This window comes from Ursus americanus, chromosome 1 (assembly GCF_024610735.1).
Source record: "Ursus americanus isolate L20-20 chromosome 1, mUrsAme1.1.p, whole genome shotgun sequence".
Taxonomy (NCBI): Eukaryota; Metazoa; Chordata; class Mammalia; order Carnivora; family Ursidae; genus Ursus; species Ursus americanus.
In genome coordinates, this window is record NC_142127.1 from 2,301,591 (window position 1) to 2,327,486 (window position 25,896).

General features: G+C 37.7%; 1 protein-coding gene across 3 annotated transcripts in view; it reads right to left on the reverse strand.

Annotated features, from left to right (window-relative positions):
* The window catches only part of UGGT1 (UDP-glucose glycoprotein glucosyltransferase 1), a 130,771-nt gene that overhangs the window by 11,230 nt on the left and 93,645 nt on the right, over positions 1-25,896 (reverse strand). For all 3 annotated transcript variants that reach the window (XM_045777738.2, XM_045777737.2, XM_045777736.2), the window contains 13 exons: positions 24,471-24,566; positions 20,412-20,514; positions 19,364-19,443; positions 17,875-18,064; positions 14,258-14,416; positions 13,642-13,727; positions 11,028-11,112; positions 9,690-9,778; positions 9,052-9,156; positions 7,744-7,828; positions 6,942-7,124; positions 5,257-5,417; positions 4,086-4,200 (listed from right to left, as the gene is read on the reverse strand). In XM_045777738.2, coding sequence (XP_045633694.1) covers positions 4,086-4,200; positions 5,257-5,417; positions 6,942-7,124; positions 7,744-7,828; positions 9,052-9,156; positions 9,690-9,778; positions 11,028-11,112; positions 13,642-13,727; positions 14,258-14,416; positions 17,875-18,064; positions 19,364-19,443; positions 20,412-20,514; positions 24,471-24,566 — 1,537 coding nt within the window. The remainder of the gene's footprint in view (positions 1-4,085; positions 4,201-5,256; positions 5,418-6,941; positions 7,125-7,743; positions 7,829-9,051; positions 9,157-9,689; positions 9,779-11,027; positions 11,113-13,641; positions 13,728-14,257; positions 14,417-17,874; positions 18,065-19,363; positions 19,444-20,411; positions 20,515-24,470; positions 24,567-25,896) is intronic.

The following is a 25,896-nucleotide window of genomic DNA, read 5'->3' on the forward strand; positions in this document are numbered from 1 at the left end:
ACGTAAGGAGCAACTAAAAGCCAACAAAAACTGGTTGAATGTTGATAGAACAGTGAATTTTGAGACATCTGAACTTACCCTATTCCTATTCTCCTGCTCCCCAAAAAATAACAGCCTACACTCCCATACTGGAGGAAGGAGAACAAAACTGGAGGTCTTTCAAGTTTCATTCCCAAAGCAGAGCCATTATTTGAAGACTACTATATAGGCCCGGTTCTCTTCAATCTCACTTGAACTTAACCCAATGATAAAAAGCTTCTCCTCAACAGCACTTGAGGTTTGTATTAAGCTTTCTGAGGCTGTCTGAAGTGGAGCAAAGAATATACTGAGCAAAATTCTTTTTTTTTTTTTTTTTAAGATTTTATTTATTTGCCAGAGAGAGAGAGTGTAAGAGAGCATGAGAGCACAAGCAGGGGAAGCGGCAGGCAGAGGGAGAAGCAGGCTCCCTGCTGAACAAGGAGCCCAATGCGGGACTCAATCCCAGGACCCTGGGATCATGACCTGAGCTGAAGGCAGACGCTTAACCGACTAAGCCACCCAGGCAACCCACTAAGCAAAATTCTTAACAGGAGAAACCAAAGAATGAGACATCCATAGGAGGCTTTGAAAAGAAAAGATATATTCCCAGGAAAACAGAAGGCCATGCACATGTATAAGGCTCTGAGCATGCTCAGTGGTGTGTGCATAAGCAAGAAAGACCTAATAAAGCCATAAGTTCTCATCTCTGGTTGATCCTGAGGTTCTATGCAACAAAGACGGTAGAGTTGTAAACTGCCTGGCTGGCTGTTGAGGATGTGTCCCAACATGTACCCAGAGGCCGCTGACAAAGAATGAATGTCTTGGTCCAAGTCCAGACAAGGAAATCTCTGTCCAATTTTAGCTGACCATTAAGCTAATCAGGCAGACCAAAAATACAGACTTCACTGAACTGGTTTAGAAGTCCAAAAACAAACAAAACAACTACTACTGCAATGAGCAGCAACAATAAACCCGGGGGAGGGGAGAAAAGTCTGATTTCCAGAGTTGCCACACTATATTACTTGGAATTTTCAGTTTTCAACAAAAACGAAGAGACATGCAAAATACCATATATACAAAACCCATATACAGGGGTAAAAAATAATCAGTAGAAGCCTCCACACTTTTGGAGGCTCAGACACTGGATTTATAACATGAGGACTTTATATCAGGTATCTTACATATGTTCAAATAGGAACAAAGGAAACCAAGTCTAACAGAACAAAAGAAAGAATGAGAATCATGTTTCAAAAATTAGAGAATAAAGAGATACAAATTATACAAAAGAACCAAACAAAATGTACTGTTGAAAAACGCAATAATTTAAATGAAAATTCACTACATAGGTTTAACCACAGCTTTGAGCAGCAGAAAAAATAATCAAGTCAACTGAAGATAAATCAATTGAGATTATCCAGTCTTAAGATTTTCCAGGAGCAGAAAGAAGAATGAAGAAAAATAAACAGAGCTCAGAGAACTGTGGGAAACCATCAAATACATGAACACATACAATGAGAGTCCCAAGAGGAGAGAAAAAGAGGCAGAAATAATACTTAAATAAAACTTCCTTAATGTGAAAAACAATCTACACATTCAAGAAGTTCAATGAACTCCAAGTTGGATTAACTCAAAAGAGACCCAACCTAGCTACATCATAATCAAACTATCAAAAGAATAGACTGGAGATAGTGACTTGTCAGGTACAGGATTCTCAAATTTAACAGCTAATTCCTCATCACAAAACATAGACGCTAACAGTCTGTGGGACAATATATTCAAAGAAAAATATGACTGGAAAAAAAATGTAAAGCAAGAATTTTATATCCAGCAAAAAACTATCCATCCATCCATCCATCTATCCATCCATCAAGAAGAAGAAGAAGAAGAAGAAGAAGAAGAAGAAGAAGAAGAAGAAGAAGAAGAAGAAGAAAGGAGAAGAAAGGAGAAGAAAGAAGAAGAAAGAAGGAAGAAGAAGGAGAAAATTACACATTCCCCAAGAGTTTGTAGCTCTAGAGACATCTTATCAGAAATACTAAAGGGAGTCCTCTGGCTGAAATGAAAGGACACTAGACAGTAACTCGAATCCACATGAAGGAATAAAAAGCACCAGTAAAGGTATGTAGGTAAATATAAAAGATAATATCAATGTATTTCTTACTTAGAGCTCCTTTTCCCCATGGTTTAAAAACAATCACAAACAGCAGTAATTATAAATCTGTGTTGATGAGCATATAATGTATCATACAATGTATATACAATGTATCATACCAACTGTATGATAATAAAAGCATGGGAAGGAGGAGAACACAGCTATATAGGAACAAAGTTTTTGTATACTACTGAAATTAAGTTGTTAGTAACCCAAACTAAACTGTCATAAGTTAAAGTGTTAATGATAATCACCAGGACAATCACTGAGAAAATAACTCAAAAATATACAGTAGAGGAAACAAGGGATTTAAAATGACAGATGTAAGTCCTACTTCACTAATAATTACATAAAATGTAAATGTAATAAACTCTCCAAATGAAAGCCACATAGGATGATATTTCACATATACCAAATTAACAGACTGACAATAAGTACTGGTCAAAACATGGAGCAACAGGAATTCTTACATGGCTGGTGGGAGTATAAATTAGAACTACTTTGGAAAACTGTTTAGGATCATCTAATAAAGATAAATATACCAATCTGATGACTTGGTAATTCCACCTGTAGTTGTACACACAACTGAAATATGTGTACATGTGCATCAAGACAGTTGTGAATGATCACAGCAGCATTATCCATGGAAGACAAAAAATGGAAAACCCAAATGTAGTATAAACAAAACATAGTACCACTACACACAACGAAATGGATGAACTGCAAACATAACGTTAAACAAAAGAAATTAGACTCAAAAGAGTACAGCTTTTAAGATACAACTGAGGTAGGGAGAAAAAAAACAGGCAAAACTAAACTACAATATTTAAGGATACATGTTAGAGTAGTAATTCTATAAAGAAAAGCATGGAGATGATTACCACCAAGGTCAGGACACTGGAAACTTCTGTTAGAGAAGAAGGATGGCTGCTGGGATGCTAGTAATGATCTATTTCTTGAACTGGATGGTGGTATATGCACATTTGCTTTGTGGTAATTCATCGATGCATATGAATATGTATATATCGGTATATTTTTGTTTTGTATGCTTTCCTTTATGGGTGGTATATATGACAATAATGATTTTAAAATGTTTAAGGCAGACAAGAAAAAATATGTAAAACTAGGTATGTAAAACAAACTATAATCTCACTTCTGAAAAATATTTAGCATTAATAAATTGATTTGGCTAAACTTCTTCAAAAACACCACGGTTTCTGACAGAAAAAAAGGGAGGGACGCCTGGGTAGCTCAGTCAGTTAAGCATCTGCCTTCAGCTCAGGTCATGAACACAAGGTCCTAGGATCGAGTTCCATACCAGGCCCCTTCCTTGGTGGGGAGCATGCTTCTCCCTCTGCCTGCCACTTCCCCTGCTTGTGCTCTCTCTCTCTTCTGACAAGAAAGAAAAGAAAGAAAAGAAAGAAAAAAGAAAGGAAAGAAAGGAAGAAAGAAAGAAAAGAAAAGAAAAGAAAAGAAAAGAAAAGAAAAGAAAAGAAAAGAAAAGAAAAAAGGGAAATTGTGAGACTATCTACTGTGAATCTTTACTAATTAGTTCCTAAAGAGAAACAAATTGCTCCTAGCAGGCAGAAAAACAAATTTATCAGACAAGATATCTTGGGTGCAAAACTACAAGATATGGTAATGGTTTGAAGAGGCAGCATCCTCCTTCCATCTCCTTTCTAAACTCACATCAGGCCTACAACATTTTTCACTACTATGTCTTCTCTTGAGGATAAAAATGTCACGTGCGCGCACACACATACACACACACACACATACACCACACAATTCCTCTCCATGAAGAAACAAAATACTGTCCCAACATAGGAGAGAATTGAGAGGAAAATAATAATTCAATTCCTGACACAATACTGCATACTTATCACTGAAAATGTTAACCAAAAAAAAAGCTACTTACTTGATCAAGATTTGAAAGGCTGTTAGGATCCTGACTCAAACCTTGGTACTGTCCCCTGAGTCTGTCACCAGCAGCTATTTTCCTAAATTTCTTCAGATCCACGACATACAGTGCACTGGATAGAGAAGAACTACTTGTTATAACCACGGATTGTGACAGAAAAAGTAACCTCACTGAATAATGGTCACCAGGTAAACATCCTGGCCTCTCTTTGAAAAAGTACGGGGTGGCCTCGCAGTGGAGCTCAGGGTCAATATGTGTTCCTTCAAAGATGGCTCAGGAAATTACTGCAAAACCCATATTCTGCCACTACAAGCTCACTTTGTCACTCTTCCTTATTCAATTGCGTTCCTTATGTAGCTACCTTAAATCTCTGACAAAAGAAAACTTTTACCAAATGTCAGCAGATTAGGTAATAAAAGCTAACCATCAGTCAAAGATATCCTGATGATGTCTTAAATGCTGCAGGGAAAAAATTACCTGTGTAATTTAAAATTTAAATTTTTTCCACAGTGTTACAGATCCTCTGGACCAAGAACATTAACTAATGATAAAGAAATCACCAAACCCCAACATTTATCTCTGTAAATGCTGCTACCTACACATCCCAGACCTTCCAGATCTTCCAAACCACACTCGGCCCAGAGCAGATAATGTAATGTTACACAGTCCAACCTAGGAGTTCTACTTCTAGGAATTTGTCCTACAGATATATTTGAAATATACTAAATGAGGTATTTAATTATTCACTGCAATGCCATATGTCACAGCAAAATACCATAAATAACATATATACTGGAATAATACGTAGATGTAAAAAGGAAAGTCTCTCTCCAACACACTGATGTAAGATCTACTAGAGATATTACATTAAGCAAGGCACAAAACTGTAAATATGATGGTATATTTTGTGTAAAAAAAAGTTCAGTTGTTAATGTAAGAATCAAGAAACTCTGGAAAGACATATAGTAAATTAACAGAGGTTATCTGTTGTAGAAATGGGAACTGGGTAGAAGAAAGGACTGGGAAGATTATTTTTCACAGCGTATTTTTTATAATTTTTATTTTTGAACTGTATTAATTTATTACCTATTCACAATTTCAAATATGCAAAATAAATTTTTTAAGAAAAGAAAATCAAACAGCATTGGGAGTACTCCTCTTTTAATACCTGATATGATACTTTCGCCCAGCCAAATGACTGGCCCAGTACCCTGATTTCCAGAACCTGTAGCCGTCCATTTCTTTTCGGCTATCACAGAAAGGAGTATAGCCATAAGGAGCACCATCCAAATTGAAATCTCGTAACTCTTTCAGATCCGTTCGTACAATCTGGAGAAAAGAAGATCACAAGTCATTTGTTTTGTTTTGCTTTGTTTTGTTTGTTTTAGAGGGAGGGCCAGGAAGGATGGGGGGAGGGAGGCGCAGAGGGAGAGGAAGACAGAGAATCTTAAATAGGCTTCACACCCAGTGCAGAGCCTGACACAGGGCTCCATCTCACGACCCTGAGATCATGACCTGAGCCAAAAACCAAGAGTCAGACACTTAACCGACTGAGCCACGTAGACGACCACAAGTCCTTTGTTAAACAGCCAAGCAGGCGGCAGTTTCCTTAAAATACAGAGTGCCTCACCGAGACATTGCAGAGAGCAGCTCTGAGGTTAATGGCACAGGCTCCAGTGGTAGACCTGGCCTGAGCCCAGATTCTTACACTGATTAGCTGACTGCCTTCGCAAACATATAAGAAGACACTTTGCCTCATGCTTGACACACAGTATTCTAAGTATTCAAAAAGGTAGAAATAAAACAAATTTACACTACTTAGCCTCTCTGTGACTGAGTTTCCTCAGTCACATGTAAAATGGAGAACTCACAGGATTACATGAATCAATACATGGACAGCTGTGGAAAGATCCCTGACACACAGCAAGTACTCAACAAAGAGTAAGTGTGCTTATATCAGAATGCAGAAAGCATGCTTTAGGTCAAGCCAGTTGTGATAGTGAGCCAGATGAGGCAGGCAATTCCAAAGAGGCAGATGAAGCCTCTGGCGGCATGACTTTTGTACATATTACATATCACTACTATTCAGGTGATTACCTCAGGTTTCAGCCAGCTCAGGGTAAGGGGTAAGATTGTAAAGGAAAACTATATTCACACTTTTTGAGTTTGTATGGTCTAAAACCACAGTGTGTTCCTTTTAGGTCAAATCTTGACAGAAGGAAGAATAGCTGAAGAGTTTCAAATTATCAAGGCCAGGCCTATCTATCGACTAGAGCTTCCCCTCTCTTAACCATGTCAATAACTCCTAGCTTTTGGGTAAATAATTGGAGATAATGGCAAGTACCGTTAAACCTCAATCTTCCAGTTTCTAGTTTGTACGTTACATGAATTAAGTAAGAAACAAAACTGCATACGTGATGTAATCAAAACTGTATAAAAGAGGCATAGAAAAAAAGATGAAAAGGAGATACATCAAATGCAAATTTTAAAAGTGATCACATCTGGCTGTAACTTTCCATATGTTCTAAAAAATGTAACATAAGCATGTATTTTTCTGTAACTAGAAAAACAAAATCATTTAAAAAGGAGAAGGAAGTCTAATGCCTTTAATACAAACTGTTTTTTTTTTTAAGATTTTATTTATTTATCTGATAGAGAGAGAGACAGTGAGAGGGAACACAAGCACGGGGAGCGGGAGAGGGAGAAGCAGGCTTCCCACTGAGCAGGGAGCCTGATGCAGGGCTTAAACCCAGGACCCCGGGATCATGACCTGAGCCGAAGGCAGACGCTTAACGACTGAGCCACCCAGGTGCCCCAATATGAACTGTTTAAATGTGGCTTGTAAGAGCTCACCTGATCAGCATCCACAAACAGGAATTTGTCAACAACTAGTGGGAAGAGCACATCCAAGAAGAGGATCTTGTAACCCCAGATGATGCGCTGTTTCTCAGTCTGTTGATGAAGCCACCGAGGCCATTTGTACTGGACAAGCTCATATTGGAAATTGTATTCATTTGCCATATAAGGTATGAACTCCTGTTTTTGGACATAGGAAACAACAAACAACCATTTACTTTGATGAAGAAAATCGACTCTATAATGTGAGTCAGCCATCATGATTATGGCACAAGCAACACATTTACCATAACAGTGGTCTAATACAGAAATCTGACCCTGACTCACCTGTGACTACATAAAAGAATACAGAATAACTTGCACTGTGCTTTCTAATTAAACTATAATACACATGTTCAGAGAAAGAGAATTTTATTTCATCAAAACAAAAGATACAGATTTTCCTCCAATGTTATCCAAGCTTCAAACAGGTACATAATTTTGTGTTTGGTTTTATAATGACTGTTCCTCCAAAATAATCCAGTCTGGAATGAACATAGAAATATGCAACTAGGGCACCTGGTGGCTTAGCTGGAAGAGCATGAGATTCTTGATCTTGGGGTAGTCAGTTTGAGCCCCACCGCTGGGTGTAGAGATTACTTAAAATAAATAAATAAAGAAATATATGCAACTGAAGAAGGGAAACCTAATTAAAAGGAAAATTTTTAAATCATACAAGTAAAACTGAAGCAGTAAAAAGTATAATATACCATACATATCTCCTTAATAAGAATCCTTCCCTTTCTCCTGAGGAACAAACCTTAAATGTGGGAGACAAATAATTCTTCAGGAACCAGAATTTCACAGGAGTCTTGGTATTCTTCAGTACTGATAGCATCATTATACTGTCAAACAAAAGCAAATAATAATCAATAATAATCTTACAATGCTTTTTAATCTCAATGAAATCAAGTAGTCAATCATAAGACTGCTAAATGTTCTTCATGGCAGAGCAAACTGATGGCAAAGAGAGACCCTTAGTAATGGAAAATGGAAAACTGCACTTATTATATAAAGTTATCACTGAATGGGAAAGAAAGAGTATTTCTCACTCATAAAAATACACCTCATACAGGCAAATGTTTTAATCATGTTTCATCTTTAAATGAACTGCTTCATGAACTGCTATCTTAATTATGGTACTAATGAATAATGAAGGTTGTGGTTAAATACTACAGGACTCTGAAAAGAAAACCTGTAAGGCCACAGCAGCTCTGTGTGGCTACACTGCCCCCCACAGCCTCGACTGAAGACCCTGCCAGGGAGGAGAGCAGGGAGAGGTCAGGGGATAGGAAATGGCTACAGCATCAGGATATCCTACTTTGAAAACAGAAAAAAACAAACTGAGTCAAGGAATTTAATTAAATTGATTTATTACCAACATTTGACATTAACTATTTTAGGTCAGTTATTTCTTGGAAATGGGAGGCTGAACCTGAGCAAAATGACGTTTAATTATTTGCCATCCTAGATTTGTCATGGAAAATTAAAAGTAAAATGAACCCTGGCATTAGGAAAGTCACTCTCAAGCAAAGGATCAATATTCACAGCCAAGCCTTCCCCTGGAGACCACTGCATCAACCAGCCCAAGGCTGTGGCCTTCTCCTTGGCGCTGGGTGTGTGACCTCAGGCATGTTCCTTCACCCTCTGAATCTGTCTATAAAACAGAGGTGTTCTTCTATAAGAACTAAGATCACTCCTGGCTCTAAACTCCTACGAATCTTGGAAGGCAGGTCCATAGCCCTATTCCACTTCTATTCTCTGTGTTAACCTCCTAATTTCTGGTTTAAGCAATGTTTGGTGGCCAATTAAACACCACTAGTTATAATGCGCATGCAGTGGTATTAAAGGTTTATAGCCTTGTAATATCCACACAGATGCATTTATGATACAGCTAGACTTTATGAGATTGGCAGATCAAAACAAATACAATTATATATTCATAATCCTCAGACTGCTTCAGATACACAGAAGCATAATGGACAGAATCCCCTAAAACATTCACTCTCTAAATAAGAATACTGTGACAAACTCATTTGTATATACTGAAATAATCAACATGACTAACCGAAGAAATCTTTCATAGAGATGACCAGATGCCACAGAGAAAATATTAATTATGTCATCTTTATCTTGTTTCACGTCTTCAGTCTTCTGTCCTCCTGTAAAGCCCCTATAATAATTAAGATAAAAACAAGAACACTTGAAATGCTGGTACAGACACACAGCCCTTTAAGGAGAGAGCTACAGAGATGGTGTTTCCCATTCCCATTCCTTCCCTACGGGGTGATGCAGGAGGAGCCGGTGAAGCATCCACTGGCACCGAGAGGGCACAAGGCAACCAAGCCACCACAGGAAAAGAGAAGGATGCTGCCTGCAGGGTACCACATAGCTTCTGGAATAGACTGAACACAGGCTATTCCACAGAATATGATCTGCTCAATGGCAAGTAAACTGAACTCTCCAAAAGGCAGGCACAACCCAATGAGAGTCAAGAAGTAACCTCCCCACAAGGGGACATTAACCTCCTTCACTTAGTCAATGGAAAACACTCATCTACACTAAATAGAAGTACAAGATTTGGTGGCAGAGTGCAGACTCTGAAAGGCCCAGATAGGATTCTTATACTCAAAAGAAAGGAGGGATGGTGCTTATATCTCAGTTTTTCCATAAGAGATACTATTTTTTTTAATGATGCCAATTTACCATTTGAAGGAGTCCCAAAATCCAGATTCATTCTCATTAGTTCCATCACTCAGCAAGTCTTCATTCACCATATCTGCTTTCTTCTGAACCTATAACCACATGCGAGGAGTGCTGTCAACAATAGGGAACGAATTCTCCCACAAGTACAACAACCCACCTAGAGTCTAGACGAGTTCAATACACGATCTTCAACATATCACATTAAAACTTCAGGTGATGAGACAGCAACCTCCCTTAATTAGATAACAACTATTTTTACTTTGAAAATGGTCAAAGAACCTCAAATTCAACTGTGTAGGAAACAGAGTCTAAACAAAACTAGAAACCTAATCCACCAAGCTGACAGCTGGTTTTCCCGGGGTGGAGTGCAACCCACATGAGCGCTGTCAGGAAGAAGTCACTTCATATCACAGCCTGTTTTTAGGATTTACTAGGATAAAGACAAGTTGAATCTTCTCACCAGCACAGGGACCAGTTTTCTGCTCAACCATGTGTGGTCTGCTCTGTTATTTACTGTGCGTAATGATTATTTATTCCATAATACCTTTTAATTTAAGGCACTAAGAACGTAAAATTCTGAGAAGTGAAAAGAAATGAAATAGGGCTATCAATTATTATTGTTGTTGAAATTTTCACTGACATTCTTCCCAATTTTCTAAGAAGAGTCATCAATAATAATGTGAACTATGGCTATGTAAGCAAAACAGTATCTGTGAAAACACTTTATGTAAAATGAGACTTGTCTTGCTCACTGAGATTACCCAAAAGGTGCAATCTCTCAGTTGAAAAAAGCCAAAAATGTGTATTTACAAAAGACATCTCACATTTAAAGAAGTATTCCGGGCCCCTGGGTGGCTCAGCGGGCTAAACGTCTGACTCATGATTTTGCCTCAGGTCATAATCTCAGGGTCAAGAACGAACCCTGCATCGGTCTCTGCACTGGGTGTGGAGCCTGCTTAGGATTCTCTCTTTCTCTTTCTCTCTCCCTCCTTAGTCTCCCCCCAACCCTGCCCTGCATGATCTCTCTCTCAGGGAGAAAAAAAAAAAAAAAAAGGCATTCCAATAAACACTAAAATACCAAAGGTGAATTAAAGTCTTAAGCTGGTTTTTCTTCCCCTCAGCTTTACTGAGATATAATTACTGACAAACAACATTATATAAATTGAAGGTGTACAATGTGATGATTTGATATGCATATATATTGTAAAATGATGACCACAGTGACAGCATTATCAGTTAACACACCCACCTATTTCTAGATAAGAGCTACTGAATGCCAGAATACTGCTATTTTTACCCACCGTAAAGAGTAGCTGCCTTAAGTATTACCAAACTCACCTTCACTTTAATAATTTTGCTCTTGAAGTTGTTGAGGACAACAACAACCTCATCAGCATCAGGAGGAGAATCTGTGCCATCGTGGCTTAGAGAGAAAAGAAAGGGAAAGAATAAGACAGGCATTACAAATCACAATTCTCAAAATGCAGTAAGTGGTCTAACATCAATCTGCCATATTGTCCATCATCTTTATCACAAAGGAGTTTTCCAGAACAAATTATTTTCTTGCAACCTGCAGGAAGTCCCTTCAAGCTACACAGAAGCATTTGTCGGAATCTTTATCCTTCAAACATTGAACATTCCAATCAGTCACAACCCAAACTTCCTTCTTGAGTCTCCTCTTTACCTTTCACAGAGTAAGAGGCTCCCAGTGCTGGCAAGCGCATGATGCGTACCCGTATTCACAAAGTCTGAGCCAAGTTCAGCACCAGCAATAAAGGACTGCCCAAGGGCATGAGCCACTCTGCACCACCACCAGAAACACATCACGGCTACTCTTTCAATGGGCAAGTAACAAAGCACGGCTCTACTTCAGAGTTCTGTAAAGGCATCTATTCTATCCTTCTACCTGGAGGCACACAATCAGCCAACTCTAGGCCCTGTACTCAATCTGGTGCCCGTATTCTGGAGAAACAACTATAACAAGCTCTATTTGCAGGGATGTCTGAGGCAGAACAGGAAACATTTAAAGTTAAAAATAAGATATCCCCAATCAGCTATTACAGGCACCAATTTTCAAGGTGTTAAGTGCAGAAAGCCATGATAAAATATTAATTCACTGCATTCACTATCATCAGCAGAGAGCGGAGTTCTCAGGCAAGGTAAGATTCTGATGGGGGAGCATAAAACACTACAGAGTCTGGGGATATCCAAGATGAAGGGCACCCTAGAAAGTAGGAAGAGAGGAGGACTCCACACTCCTAGGGAAGGGGGAAGAGCAGCCAGGGAAAGGGCACACGGCAGGGACAGGGTTTAGAAGAAGAACAAGGAAACTTCTTAAGATGGGATTAAATTTTGCAAAACCGTATTTACTAAAACATTATTTGGAAGAAAACCTAGCATTTACAATGAATATGTTATTATAACACGGCTTGAAGAACCCACACTGCTCTACAGACCCTATAGAACTAAGATGACACAACAAGAGGGTGTTCTAAATACACTATAATGGAAATCACTCCCTAAAAATTGACATGAACTTCACATAGCTTAAAACTAATTTAAATTGTGTTAAACAGAATTCAGATTATACCTTTTAAAAGGCGTATAATTTTTTTATTTCCCCTTTTAACTCTTTTTTTTTATCTTCAATTAGTCAACATATACTACATCATTAGTTTTTGATGTAGTGTTCAACGATTCATTAGCTGCATATAACACCCAGTGCTTATCACCACATGTGCCCTCCTTAATACCCATCACCTGGTTACCCCATCCCCCCGACCCCCTCCCTTCTGTAACCCTCAGTTTGTTTCCCGGAATCCAGAGTCTCTCATGGTTGGTCTCCCTCTCTGATTTCTTCCGATTCAGTTTTCCCTCTCTTTCCCTATGGTCCTCCACGCTATTCCTTATGTTCCACATATGAGTGAAACCATGCTCATGGATTGGAAGAATAAACACTGTTAAAATGTCTATGCGGCCCAGAGCAACCTACATTTTCAATGCAATCCCTATCAAAATACCAATGACATTTTTCACAGAGCTGGAACAAACACTCGTAAAATTTGTATGGAACCAGAAAAGACCCTGAATCGCCAGGGGAATGATGAAAAAAGAAAACCAAAACTGGGGGCATCACAATACCTGACTTCAAGCTATATTACAAAGTTATGATCATCAAGACAGCATAGTATTGGCACAAAAACAGACACAAAGATCAATGGAACAGAACAGAGATCCCAGAAATGGACCTTCAACTCTATGGTAAACAAATCTTCGACAAAACAGGAAAGAATATATCCAATGGAAAAAAGTCTCTTCAATAAATGGTGCTGGGAAAATTGGGCAGTCACATGCAGAAGAATGAAACTGGACCAGTCTCTTACACCATACACAAAGATAAACTCAAAATGGCAGTATAATTTTTTTTGAACTAATAGGCAGCCATAGCAAACGTGAAGGCAAAAACCTGGTGACTGACGAAATGCTCTGGAAGTACTTCCATACTACCTACCACAGACCAAGAAACTCAGTGCTAGCCCCAAGATTTCATGGCCAAAGCTTACACCTACTGTGTATCTGCAATTCACCTAGAGTCAAGAAATACACTGTCTAGGTAGAAAAGTTTGACTGTTATTCATTTCTGTTCTCCTTTCTTGAAATGACTCAATTTCTCATTTGCCTATGGTTTTCATCAAACTGAGAGAATGATCTGATTCTAAGATGCTGTTAGCACAAAGAGTGAAACTTGACTATACTTACTAGTATTTATAACACTTATTACCCAATCATACCCTGACAATTCTTCCATACTCAATTTCCTGGAAAAGCATTGTTTCATCACACATAAATTAAATCCTTATTCCCTGGCTAACTGCCAGTGTAGTACTCAATTCAAGCTGATTCCCTGTAAAATGTTCTGGAAAAAAAGCACCTACACATCACTTAATCCTACCTGTAGATTCTATAAATATCTTCAGACCGACCCTTCCTTAGTCTGAGAATCCAAGCTCCTGGGTTGGCTTTTAACTGAAAGTAGCCCTAAGGCAAGAAGAAAGGCAAATTTTAGTTCTCTTTGAAACATCAAAATGCTGTTTCTGAGGAGCAGTTATTTCCTCTTCTGAAATATCACTCATATTTTAAATAAGACAGTCATAATTTCAGCGCAATGCTTTTTAAAAAAAGAAATCTACCCATTAGAAACACTAGCAAAATACAGGCCAGTGAAGCCAAGAAAGGGGCCCTTGATCTGTAAGTGAGTGAAGGATCAATGTGTCAAGTGTGAAAAAGCTACAAACCTCCAAAGCCAAGAAAAATGCCGTCAGCTCTGAAGCAATACATTTGCAGGGGCCAATTTGATCAGAACAGAATATTCAGAATATTCTAGCATTTTTTTAGGCTAACATGTAATTCCAATCTGTAAGTTTAACTTATGATTTGTATATTGACCAAATTCAGTCAATCATGAATTTTAATCTCACTCATGTTCAGAATGCAAACTGCTTCATCATAAACTACAGTGCCCAAATTAACATGACTCAATGCCGCTACATGATGTACTGATTATTTACCAGATTGGCCATAACAATGGTATCCACAATGACTGGGTTGGCCGAAGTTCCTAATGTAAACTGCAATCCTCGTGGGGGCTGGCCTGTGGTGATGTCATAGCAGTGACCTTCGAGTAAGAGGTACTCCAGCTCATACTCAGCAGCCACCACACTATCCACCTGCAACAGCAGAATTAAATAACTTGAAAATTACTCAGCAATAAAAAGAAACAAACTCTTGAGACATGCAACAACATAGACTTCAAATGCACTATACAAAGTGAACAAAGCCAGACATAAAGGGCTGCATACTGTACATCATATTTCTAAGAAATTTAAGAAAAGGCAAAACTATAGTGACAGAAAGGGGAGGGGACTGACTGCAAAGGGGCACAAGAGAACTTTCTGGGGTGACAGAAATGCTCTGTTATCTTGATTGTGCAAGGAAGTTTTGTACAGATGTACAGATGAGAGGAAAAGGCTATCATCTAGGAAGTAGTATTGGGAAAACCATGTAAAACACACTGCCAAAAGAATGCACCGATCTAAAAGCTAAAGAATAAAGAAGATAACAAAGAAACAATGAGAAACAGCAGAGAGAAACATAAGTTCCTCTCAGCCTACAGGATATAGCTGAAAATACTACTGCTGCTCTAAATGCAAATATCCACAATGTATCTGATGGTTCCATAATGGCAAAAAACCATTCATGTTCTGCATCAACAGCCTAAATTATTACTGATTCCTTGTAGAAAATACGATATAATTGCAAGGTGTTGGGGCAGCTAGGCTTTAGTAAATTAAAGGGTTTTATCCCAGGCTGGTTCGCACTTGGCTCTGTAATCCTATCTAATGCTAATAACACACTATTTGGAGCTTAATATGTTACTGCAACACTAAATTCCAAAAGCCTAACAATGGAAACTCAGGGCTAACCTCCACACGCTCACCAAGTCCCAGGCTCTATGTTTTCAGCAGATACAAAGAAAGCTGAGAAAGCCTAGGAAAGAGCAGCAAAAACTCTAAGAACATGGAAGAGAGCTGCTCTGCGTCTGTTCTGTGCCTCCTTACGCTGCTCTTTAGTGCTTTCTGTGGCCACCTTACAATCTCCACAGCAAAAGTTGGTTTTTCAAGGGCAAAGACAGCATTTTCTGTTTGTTAACAAACATGGTGGACAGGTTTGAGGTGAGGAATAAGGCAAGTGTGTACACACACTCTTCCCTAACTTAACACCTAAAGGATTCTTCTTTACCCTAATGAAAAGGAGGCTGAGAAGTCCTTTAATAACCATCTTCAAGTTCCTGGTCTCCCAATTCCCAAGAAGAACCAGGAAACAGGCTTCAATTGTAGGAAGAGATATGTAGGAAAGACACAGAGACAGTTGTTTTAGAAAGGAAGGAGGTTCTGAGATGTTGTAAGCTCCTTGTAAGTAAAGACCATATGTTTTAATTCTTTTGTTAATATACTCCGAGCTAGGTACAGAGTGAGGGCTGTGAAGACACATCAGAAAAAACTGCACTTGTGAGCTCTCAATCTTTGAAAATGGACTGGGGGACAGGACCACTTACCTTAGATACTCCAAACAGCTATATGAACATAAGGAAATAAAGAACAGAAAAACAGAGAAAAATCAACAAAGCCAAAAGCTGATTCTTCGAAAATACCAACAAACTGATAAACTTTTAGTTAGAATGACCACAAAAAAAAGACAGAAGAGCCAACTCACTGAGGTCAGCAAGGGAAAAGGAAATATCACTCCAAAACTAAATTTAAAAGACTGTAAGAAAATGCTATGACTGACTATAGGCCAACAAATTGTAATCTAGATAAAATGGATAAATTCCTGAAACACAAACTCCAGAAAATGACTTAAGATGAGATAGAAAATCCAAACAAATCCATAACAAGAGACTGAATTGGTAATTTAAAAATTTCCCAATTAGGCAAGAAAATTAAATAAAAGACATCCAGTTTGGAAAGAAAGAAATAAAACTACCTCTATTTGCAGATGACATGATCTTTTATAGGCCTGTATACTAAGACCTATAAAACATTGTTGAAAGAAATTAAAGACCCAAATAAATGGAAAGACATCCCATAGTCATGGGTCAGAACACTTAGTAAGATGGCAATACTCTTCAAATTGATTTAGGGATTTAATGTAATCTCTATCAAAATCCCAGCAGCCTTTTCTACAGATATTAACAAGCTGATTCCAAAATGCAAACTTCGCCAAAATGGCCAAAACTACCTTGAAATGTAAGAATAAAATTAGAAAACTAACTTACCAATTTCAAAACTGACAACAAAGCTACAGTTAAGACAAGTGTGGCCTAAGGATAGACACACAGATCAAGGGAAGAGATCTGACAGTCTAGAATTGAATTCATCCAGGGCTAAGAGACCTTTGACAAAGGTACCAAGACCATACAGTTGGGAAAGAACAGTTTTTTCAACAAATGGTGCTGTGACAAATGGATATTCACATGCAAATAAATCTGTAACCCTACCTCACACAAAAAGTAACTAAAAATGAATAAAAGACCTAAATGTAAGAGTTTAAAACTTTGAAAGTCCTATAAGAAAATATAGGAATAAATCTTCGTGACCTGGGATTAAACACTGATTTCTCTCAGGTATATTACCAAAAGCACAAGCAACGAAAGAAAAAAACAGATTTCATCGAGATTAGAAACACTTGTGCTTTGAAGGACATTATCCAGAAAGTGAAAGACAACTAACAGAATGAAAGAAATTATTGACCAATCAAATATTTGATAACAGACTTGTATCTAGAATATACAAAGAACTCTTACAATTCCAAAATAAAAAACAGGCAAATTTTTTAATAGGCAAAGGATTTGAACAGACATTTCTCCCCAAAGATGATATACAAATAGCCAATAAACACATGAAAAAATGCTGAACATCATGGGTAGGAACGGAAAATGGTGCAGTCGCCCTGGAAAACAGTTTGGCAATCCCTCAGGTGATTAAACACAGAATTCCTGTATGATCCACCAATTCCAAGAGAAATAAAAGCACATCTATAAAAACTTGGACATGAATGTTCACAGCAGCATTTATAATAGTCAAAAAGTAGAAACAACCCAAATATCTATCAATGAATGGATAAACAGAATGTGGTATTTCCATACAATAAAATATTTTCTGGCAATAAAAAAGAATTAAATGCTAATACATGCTACAACATGGATGAACCTTAAAAATAATCACTGAAGTGAAAGAAGCCAGTCACAAAAATATATGATTCTCTTTAGATCAAACGTCAGAACAAGCAAATCCACAGAGACAGAATATAGATTAGTGGTTGCCAGGGGGTCATGGGGAGTGACTGCTAATGGGTATGGACTTTTTCTATCTAGTGGTGACGGCTACACAATTCTGTGAATATACTAAAACTACTTAACTGTATACTTTAAAAGGGTAAACTTTATGGTATGTGAAATAGATCTCAATGAAGCTGTTATTTTTTAAAAATACAATTATACATGAACACAGACATCTCAGAGGCCTGTCTAGACTGTGATCCAGTCTGTTCAGTCAGAAACTACAACCACTCAATTTTAAACAGGTTTTACACAAGATTACATATGTAGAAGTAATGATATTCTTACCTCTTCTAAATAAATATTATCAAGATCATATGGCGTTCTGACAGACTCTACCATCCAACTCTCAGGTGTGTTCAAATTCAGGGTGAACAGAGGAGACTGTGGCATATCCAAAAATTTTGCTATTGGACCCTTAGCAAAGCTATTGTCTGGAGTGAAAGAAATCTCTGGCTCTAAGACATAACGGTAAAAGCTGAAATTTAAAAAAAATAAAATAAAAAGTGAGTCTTTTTAATACACCCACAGTCCTTAAGTTCACAGGCATCCACACTGGTAACTAGTTGCTTTAAAATAAAACAAACTAGATTTGGAAGGGTAACCTCCCAGATTGGGAAAAGTGTTTCCAAAACCATCTCTTGACCTGTGGTTGTTGCAGATGCAAGAGAAGAGCAGGAGGGACAGAACTGAGAGGAGAGGTCACTCTTTCTGGTACTGCTAAGGATGGCTGTTGTTGGAGTCACAAGATTTCCTGAGCACATGCCTTCCTTCAGGGAGAAAAAGTTATTTTTCTCTTAAACACAAAGTCCTAAATGATGGCAGTTCTCAGGTGAGCCCTGAAAACACTATACATAGTAGTTTAAACATTTCTCCTACTCAAGGACAATGCAGAAGCTGAGAACTGTTTCAAACACTATTTGAATTCACTTAGAATCTAACTTATAAAACACGGCACATTATTTTTATCAGAATTTTCCCACAGACCCAGCAGATGTTACCCTATTACTACTGACTGCTTTTTATTTAACTTTCTTCATAAATGACCATTCCAAGGTTCAGACGACATACAGCTAAGCCTGCAAGCCTGCCCTCCTTCTCAAGATAACGCAAATGAGGGGCGCCTGGGTGGCTCAGTCGTGTTAAGCGTCTGCCTTCGGTCAGGTCATGATCCCAGAGTTGTGGGATCGAGCCCGCATCGGGCTCCCTGCTCCACGGGAAGCCTGCTTCTCCCTCTCACACTCCTCCTACTTGTGTTCCCTCTCTAGCTGCCTCTCTGTCAAATAAATAAATAAAATCTTAAATAAAAAAAAAAAGATAATGCAAATGAGCCTCAGTAAGCTTCCTCTGACAAATATACTCCAACTTGAAATAACTGCTCCACTTTTAAGATAAAAAGGGCAGACAAGTTTCTTTCTGTACTACAGCACTTTTTTTTAAACTAACTAGGTAAATTTAATAGCTATATTGATCCAAATGCTCTAAAATTAAAGAACTATGTAATTCCAAGGGAGGGAAGGGACAGAGGGGGAGGGAAGAAGGAAGGCAGGCAGGCAGGTCCAAGTAACTTGAGTTAATGCCACGTAAATGCTTCCATACCCACACTAAGTTCTTAGAACTTCTGATTAGAGCAGAAATTTAGCAAAACCGAACATTCAGTAAATGACCTTTTCAAACATGAAGTCCACCTATAAACCCACTTGATCCTTAACATTCAATACCAGCATTCAGATTTAGTACCACGTTTTTGATTGATTTCTTAAACAGCTTATTTTACCTTTTTAAAGGCATGTCAGAAAGTTTAGATTGGCAGTTCATAAACACTCTTAGATTCATGTTGATCAGCTGGGTTAAAACCTAAAAGAGCAAACCAGAGACAAAACATAAAATTTTCCTATAGAGAAAGTAATATCTGAGACAAAATATTTACATTTTCTCTTCAGAAACTTATCACTTCGACACTGAGTTTAAAGAACATCTCTGACTTCTCAAGAAAGACAGAAAGATAATAGAAGCCATAAAATCTGCACGGAGAAATTTCTGGAAATCCCAACTCTGGCACACAATCTAAATCACACACACACATTACTTGGAAAAAACATGGCAAGTGGGCTATTGCAAATCACTGCTCGCCCTTGTGTGGTAAAGCAACTGATGGATAATAGAGAACTGTCTACACAAGGAAAATATTAAAGGTTCATCAGTGCAGTTTACATACAATAATAGAAAAAAAGCGCATATATATATATATGCATATATATATATATATATATATATATATACACACACACACATACACACACCCACAAAAATCTTAGCTGATTATACATGAATAAAACGTCACCTTAAAAAAGAAATACAACTCAAAAAAAAATGTTAAGGAAACTGTCTTTTTGGCAAAGCTCTTAAATTTTCCTAAAATTGTAATATCTTATACAAATCTACAAGACATGCTACAATTTAAAAAATGCTAGTATTAGAAAAAGAAAATAGTAAAGCAAAATTATTTTACCTTTTTAACTCTCATTCATTATAAATCAAAATATGGCATAAATCAATTTAATTAAAACATATCTTGCTCTAAATAGGACATTTTTAAAAATTACATGAGGAAACCAACCAAACTTGTACCAACTTTCTAAGGTTGTGAGGCTGTTTCCAGAGCCATTACCAATATATGAAGACATTTGCTCTGCCAAGATGCCCTGTAGCATTTTTCAAAGCCCTTTGAAGATAACGAGGGGAACAATGACACTCTCAGAGAGTCACAGGGCCTGTGACCACTTCAGATAAAGAGACGCAACTGCCTCTTAGGCCATGCCTACCAAGAGCAATGGGGCAAGTCTCTGTGCTTCTCTGGTGACAGGGTCAATGACAGCCACGACATCAAAGTAAGTCTCCCCTTCCTTTGGCCTCATTTTAATTGCACTACAGAGATCAAAAGACAAAACATTAATCTGGTGGAAAACAGGAAACAAGCTAACCATTTTTTAAGACCAACATAACCTATCAGCTTTCTCAGCATTTCCAAAAACACTTCAGATCTAGAACAACAAGGCTGGCTACACAGCGGTTAACCATGTAATTATGTTTACCTCAAAGTTTGCAAAACCTGCTAATGACTCAAGTTCACTCAAAATGAACAAAAGATGAAAACCAGCTTAAGACTATTTAACCAAAACCTACTAAAAGCTAATGTTTGCTTTTGAACAATTACAAACATTAAGCCAACTTTTATTTCTTGGCAAGAAGCGTATGAGAAGAAATAAATGGATTTTTAAAAATAATACAAAGAACATTACAGAAAACATATGAGAGAAAAAGGAAATAATCATAAAATCTCGCCATCCCAACTCAACCATGCTGTGGCATTTCTCTCTGTAGACCTTCTCAAATGCCTCTATAAAGAGTAGCTATACAAAGAATATCAGCAATTTTGTAACAATTTCCTTCCTTCCCCTACCACTTTTTCATAACGATTTTTCCATATTGTTACACATCAACTATCCTGAATAAAAAATAATCTTCTATTTACCAAGTGAATCTGCCATGTTTACTTAAGCTATTCCTTAGTGTTGGGCATTTAGATGGCTTGCAGCCTGTAAGAAACTTCATACATACAGTTTTCTTCATACTTGGACATTTCTTTAGTAGACAAAGTCCTAGACACGAGATTACAGAGTCACAGGATACAAACATCTTTGTGGATAATATGTACTGTCAATCACATTTCCAAAAGAACTGAGTCAATTTACAAGGACATTAAGTTATACATATTTTGTCTTCTTACTAAGTGAAAAACAGCAGCTGTTTGGGTTTTGGGTTGTACCTCTAGGATTTCTGAGGAGAATGTACATTTTCCCATCTGTAGTTTCCAGCTGCACAGCCTCCCTCCGAAGTCATATTGACTCAGATGACTTAAGAGGAGCAGGAGCCTCTGCTATATTTTGAAAAGGAGTAAACTTGAAAGGATTTTAAAATACATCCAATTTTCCAAAACTTAATTGGCCAAATCAATGCCTATCTTTGTTTGCTCTGAACAGTGTGTTAATGTAGTTCTGGTGCTAACCACTCTTGTACTGCGCAAGAGCATTTATCCAGTGGGAGGAAAACAAAAGTACAAAATAAAATGTAACTAACAAAACTGGGTAACGATAGTTTAAATGGTGATGAAGATTATTTCAAAACTGCTTTGGAAATAACCATCAAAATAGCTTTGTGCCTGTTATCAAAGCAGATGTTTTCAATTTTTGATAAAATTAACAATTCCAGCTGTCAATAATTATTCCAAAATAACATTTTTTTTTTAACTCTAATACAGCTGTTTTCAAAGTGTGGCTCCAGACCAGCAGTTATCAGCTTCATCTGGAAATTTGTTAGAAACAAACTGTCAGCCACAACCCAGACTTCCTGAATCAGAAACTCAGGGGGTGGGTCAGGCAATCCGCCCTTTAACAAACTCTCTAGGTAAAAGCCAAAGTAGGAGAGCCACTGCCCTCAGATAACCTGGATTTCTGTGCTTCTCTAGAATTCCAGAAGGAAAAAGCTCCCTAGAGAATAGCATTATGTAAATTCTCACAAAGGGAAGAAGAACAGAAGTTCCGAAGAAGAGTCCTGTGGAGTATAGTATCTGAGTCAGGCATGCCCAGGCCAAAACCTGTGAACCTGGCAGGTCTGGGTAGAGTTCTGTGTGATATGTTAATGTTCTGACCCAGTGTTCTAAGTGATCTGCAACAGGCATAACCAGAAACGGACCCTGTGGGGCCTTTGACCACCGCACATCTCCCTAACAAAAAAGATTAACAAAAGCCAAGATTAGAGGAACAGTGGTATGGAAATGGAGAACAGTATAAACTAACAGTATCATGTTGAAATATACTTGCTATATCAGAGAAAAGACCAGAGTAAGGCCAAAAGTGACAGACACCGAAACAAGATTTGGGTGTCATATACATCTTCCTATAGTGAGTAGAGCAAACATCAAAGAATACAGTGCTTCCCCAATCTTAAGGTACACTAAAGTGACCTGGGAGGATCCTGTTACAATGTAGATACTGACTCAGGAGGTCTGGCTGGGGCCAGATATTTGCATTTCTGAGAAGCTCCCGGATGATGCCCTGCTGCTGTTCTGTGAGCCACACTTTTAGGGCAAGGATATACATAAGCAATAATTCAGACCTTTTTATTTCTCACATAAATAAGAAACTTCTGATTTAAATATAACAAACACTCATTTAACTAACATAACCCCAGTAAGAAGAATTTCTCTAATTATAATTTGTCTCATAACAGAATTTATAATTAGAGCATTTTAATTATATAAGACTCATGGAGAAAACGATGTTCTAAAAAGGGAAGAGATTCTTGCTCGGGACTCACTATCTTGGCCATGAAAGGCAAACAGGATGGCAAGCCAATTAGGAAATATGTTTCTTGTGGTAATAACTAGATGGGTTACTTCCTGAAAGTATACCGTGATGAGAAGATGGGTGATAATGGGCAAAATCCAGCTAGGATTAGCAAGGAGCCATAGAAGTCTTCACCCACTGGCGATGTAAGAAGTTAGGACACATAGCCAGTGAGAAAGGACAGGGTCTCCATTCCAGCTTGGATCATCAAACAGTCTGGTCAAATTTGATCCCCATAAGAACTTGCTGTAAGAAAGCACGGATCAACAAAACCAAAGTACAATCTACCCCAAACTAAATAAATCAGAATCATAAAGAAGTAGGATGCAGGCTTCAATATCTAAAGCCTCTAAGGCACAATCAAGATATATAACCTTGCCTGGCTACATACATCAACTGTAGGGGTTCTTCCTAAAGACAACTTAATCTTGTCTAATTGTGAGTAAACGACCCAGACTATGGGACATTCTACAAGATAACAGGCGTGGACTCTTAAAAAAGTCAGTGTCATAAAAGACAAAACAAACACACAAACAAACAAACAAAAAAACCACAAAGAATAAAAAACAAAAAAACGCAGGGAACTGTTCTGGATTTAAGGAGACTAAAAGACACACAACAAAGAACTGCAACGTGTGATCTGGACCAAATTAAAGAACAAAACAGTTTTCAAAGGTCATTACTGGGGCCTTGGAGAAATGTGAACATGGACTGTGTACTACTTAATGTCACTGTATCCAGGTAAAATCTCTGAGGTATGCCAACAGTGGAGACACTCCTAGTGCTCAGGAGATACATGCTGAGGGATTCAGGCATGATGTGTAATGATGTCTGCAACGGACCTTCAAATGGTTCAGAAAAAACGTAAGTATATAGAAGTTTGTACACAAACATAAATACACATTGTATGTACTATACATACACACATATGCAGAAACCCACACACAGATGACAGATAAATGTGGCATAATGTTACCAACTGGTGAACACAGGTTAAAGATATTTGGGTGTTCACTGTAATAACCTTTCAACTATTCTTAAGCTTTGAAACTTTTCAAATAAAAAACTCAAAACCAAAAGGCAAGGGCTTTTTCATAATGCTAAACTTATTTTTATTTATTGAAAACTAAACGTTTTCAATAAAAGATGAACAATACAAGTGCCCTAACAACCTGTTTATTTTTGAATATCAGAAAACTACAACTGTTTCATTAAATGCTTTCTGTTTTCTAAAAGGGTACAGTCAGAACTATTTCAGATGTATTTAAAAATAAATGTCAACTTTTATGCAACTGAGATCTGTATATGAATTCGACGTATGAAAATGAGTATATATGAAAACTGCACACTGGACAAATCTTCCATTCCAATAAGAATTTACATACATGCTTCATATGAAAAAACAAAGGAGATGAGGTAAAGGCAGCCTTAAGATTTTATTCAAGAATATGCATAAATTCAATATTAATTCTGTACCTATGGCTGTCTTCAAAAAACTGGTACTCGATTCTTGCATCTCCTTTTGGCTGAGCTGACAGAAGAGCATCCACCTTCATTACCAAGTCACTTGCCCTGAAAGACACAGTTGGTGAAAATTTAGCATCTCTTTAACTGAAGGTTTTTCCAATTATTGCTGAACATAATATAATCAGCCTAAGTACTGAATGCCAACAAGATGGTCTGAAGAACATATGAACTTTACACCAATAAGCAAGAGAAAAACTGGCAATATAGTCCATAAAGACTCCATAAAGAGAGGGAGTGGTCCAAGGGCACACCACACCAAGCCTATGCCCATGATATGATGGCTTCAAGTCACAGGAACACCTCCTGACTTGCATTAGGAAGTGTTTCATAGGCCAGAACAAAGGGCATCACTAAAAAAAAAGCCAGAGGAAGGAGGAAACCTCTTTATCTGTAGCATCATTATTGGTTGAGATGAAAATCAATACATCACTAAGGCTCTTAAACTCTGCAGCATGAGGATATATGAAAGAGATGAAGAAAAAAACCAGAAGAACTTTTAAATTTTATAGCCTCCAACTTACTCACCAAAGAACACTATCAAAAGAATGAAAATGCAACCTATGGAATGGAAGAAAATATTTGCATATCATCTATCTATAAGAGATCGATATCCAAAGTATTTACATGGAACTCCTATAACTCAATAATAAAAAAAACAATTAAAAATGTGAAGTTGGGGTGCCTGGGTGGCTCAGCTGTTAAGCGTCTGCCTTCGGCTCAGGTCGTGATCCCAGGGTCCTGAGATCAAGCCCCGCATCGGGCTCCCTGTTTGGCGGGGAGCCTGCTTCTCCCTCTCCCTCTGCCTGCTGCTCCCCCTGCTTGTGCTCGCTCTCTGTCAAATAAATAAATAAAATCTTAAAAAAAAAAAAAATGTGAAAAGTAGGGGCACCTGGCTGGCTCAGTCAGTGGAGCATGAGACTCTTAATCTCGGGGTTGTGAGTTCCGGCCCCACTGTGGGTAAAGTGATTACTTTAAAAAAAAAAAAAAAAAGTGCAAAGTACTGGAAAGATATTTTCCCAAAGATATACAGATGACTAATAAGCATGTAAAAAGCTGTCAACATCACTAATCATTAGGGAAGTGCAAATCAAACCACAAAGAAATACCACTTCACACCCATTAGAGTGGGTTATTACAAAAAAAAAAAAAAAAAAAACACCCAGAAAATAACAAGTACTGGTAAAGATGTGGAGAAATTGGAACCTTTATGCATTAGGAAACACAATGGTATCATCTCTGTGGAAAAACATATGACGGTTCCTCAAAAAATTAAAGATAAAAATACACCTTTCAACTACATTCATTTGATATTTAATACAGAAACCATGTGTATATGACCTATGGGCTCTAGTTATACAGCAGGTACATGGACCAG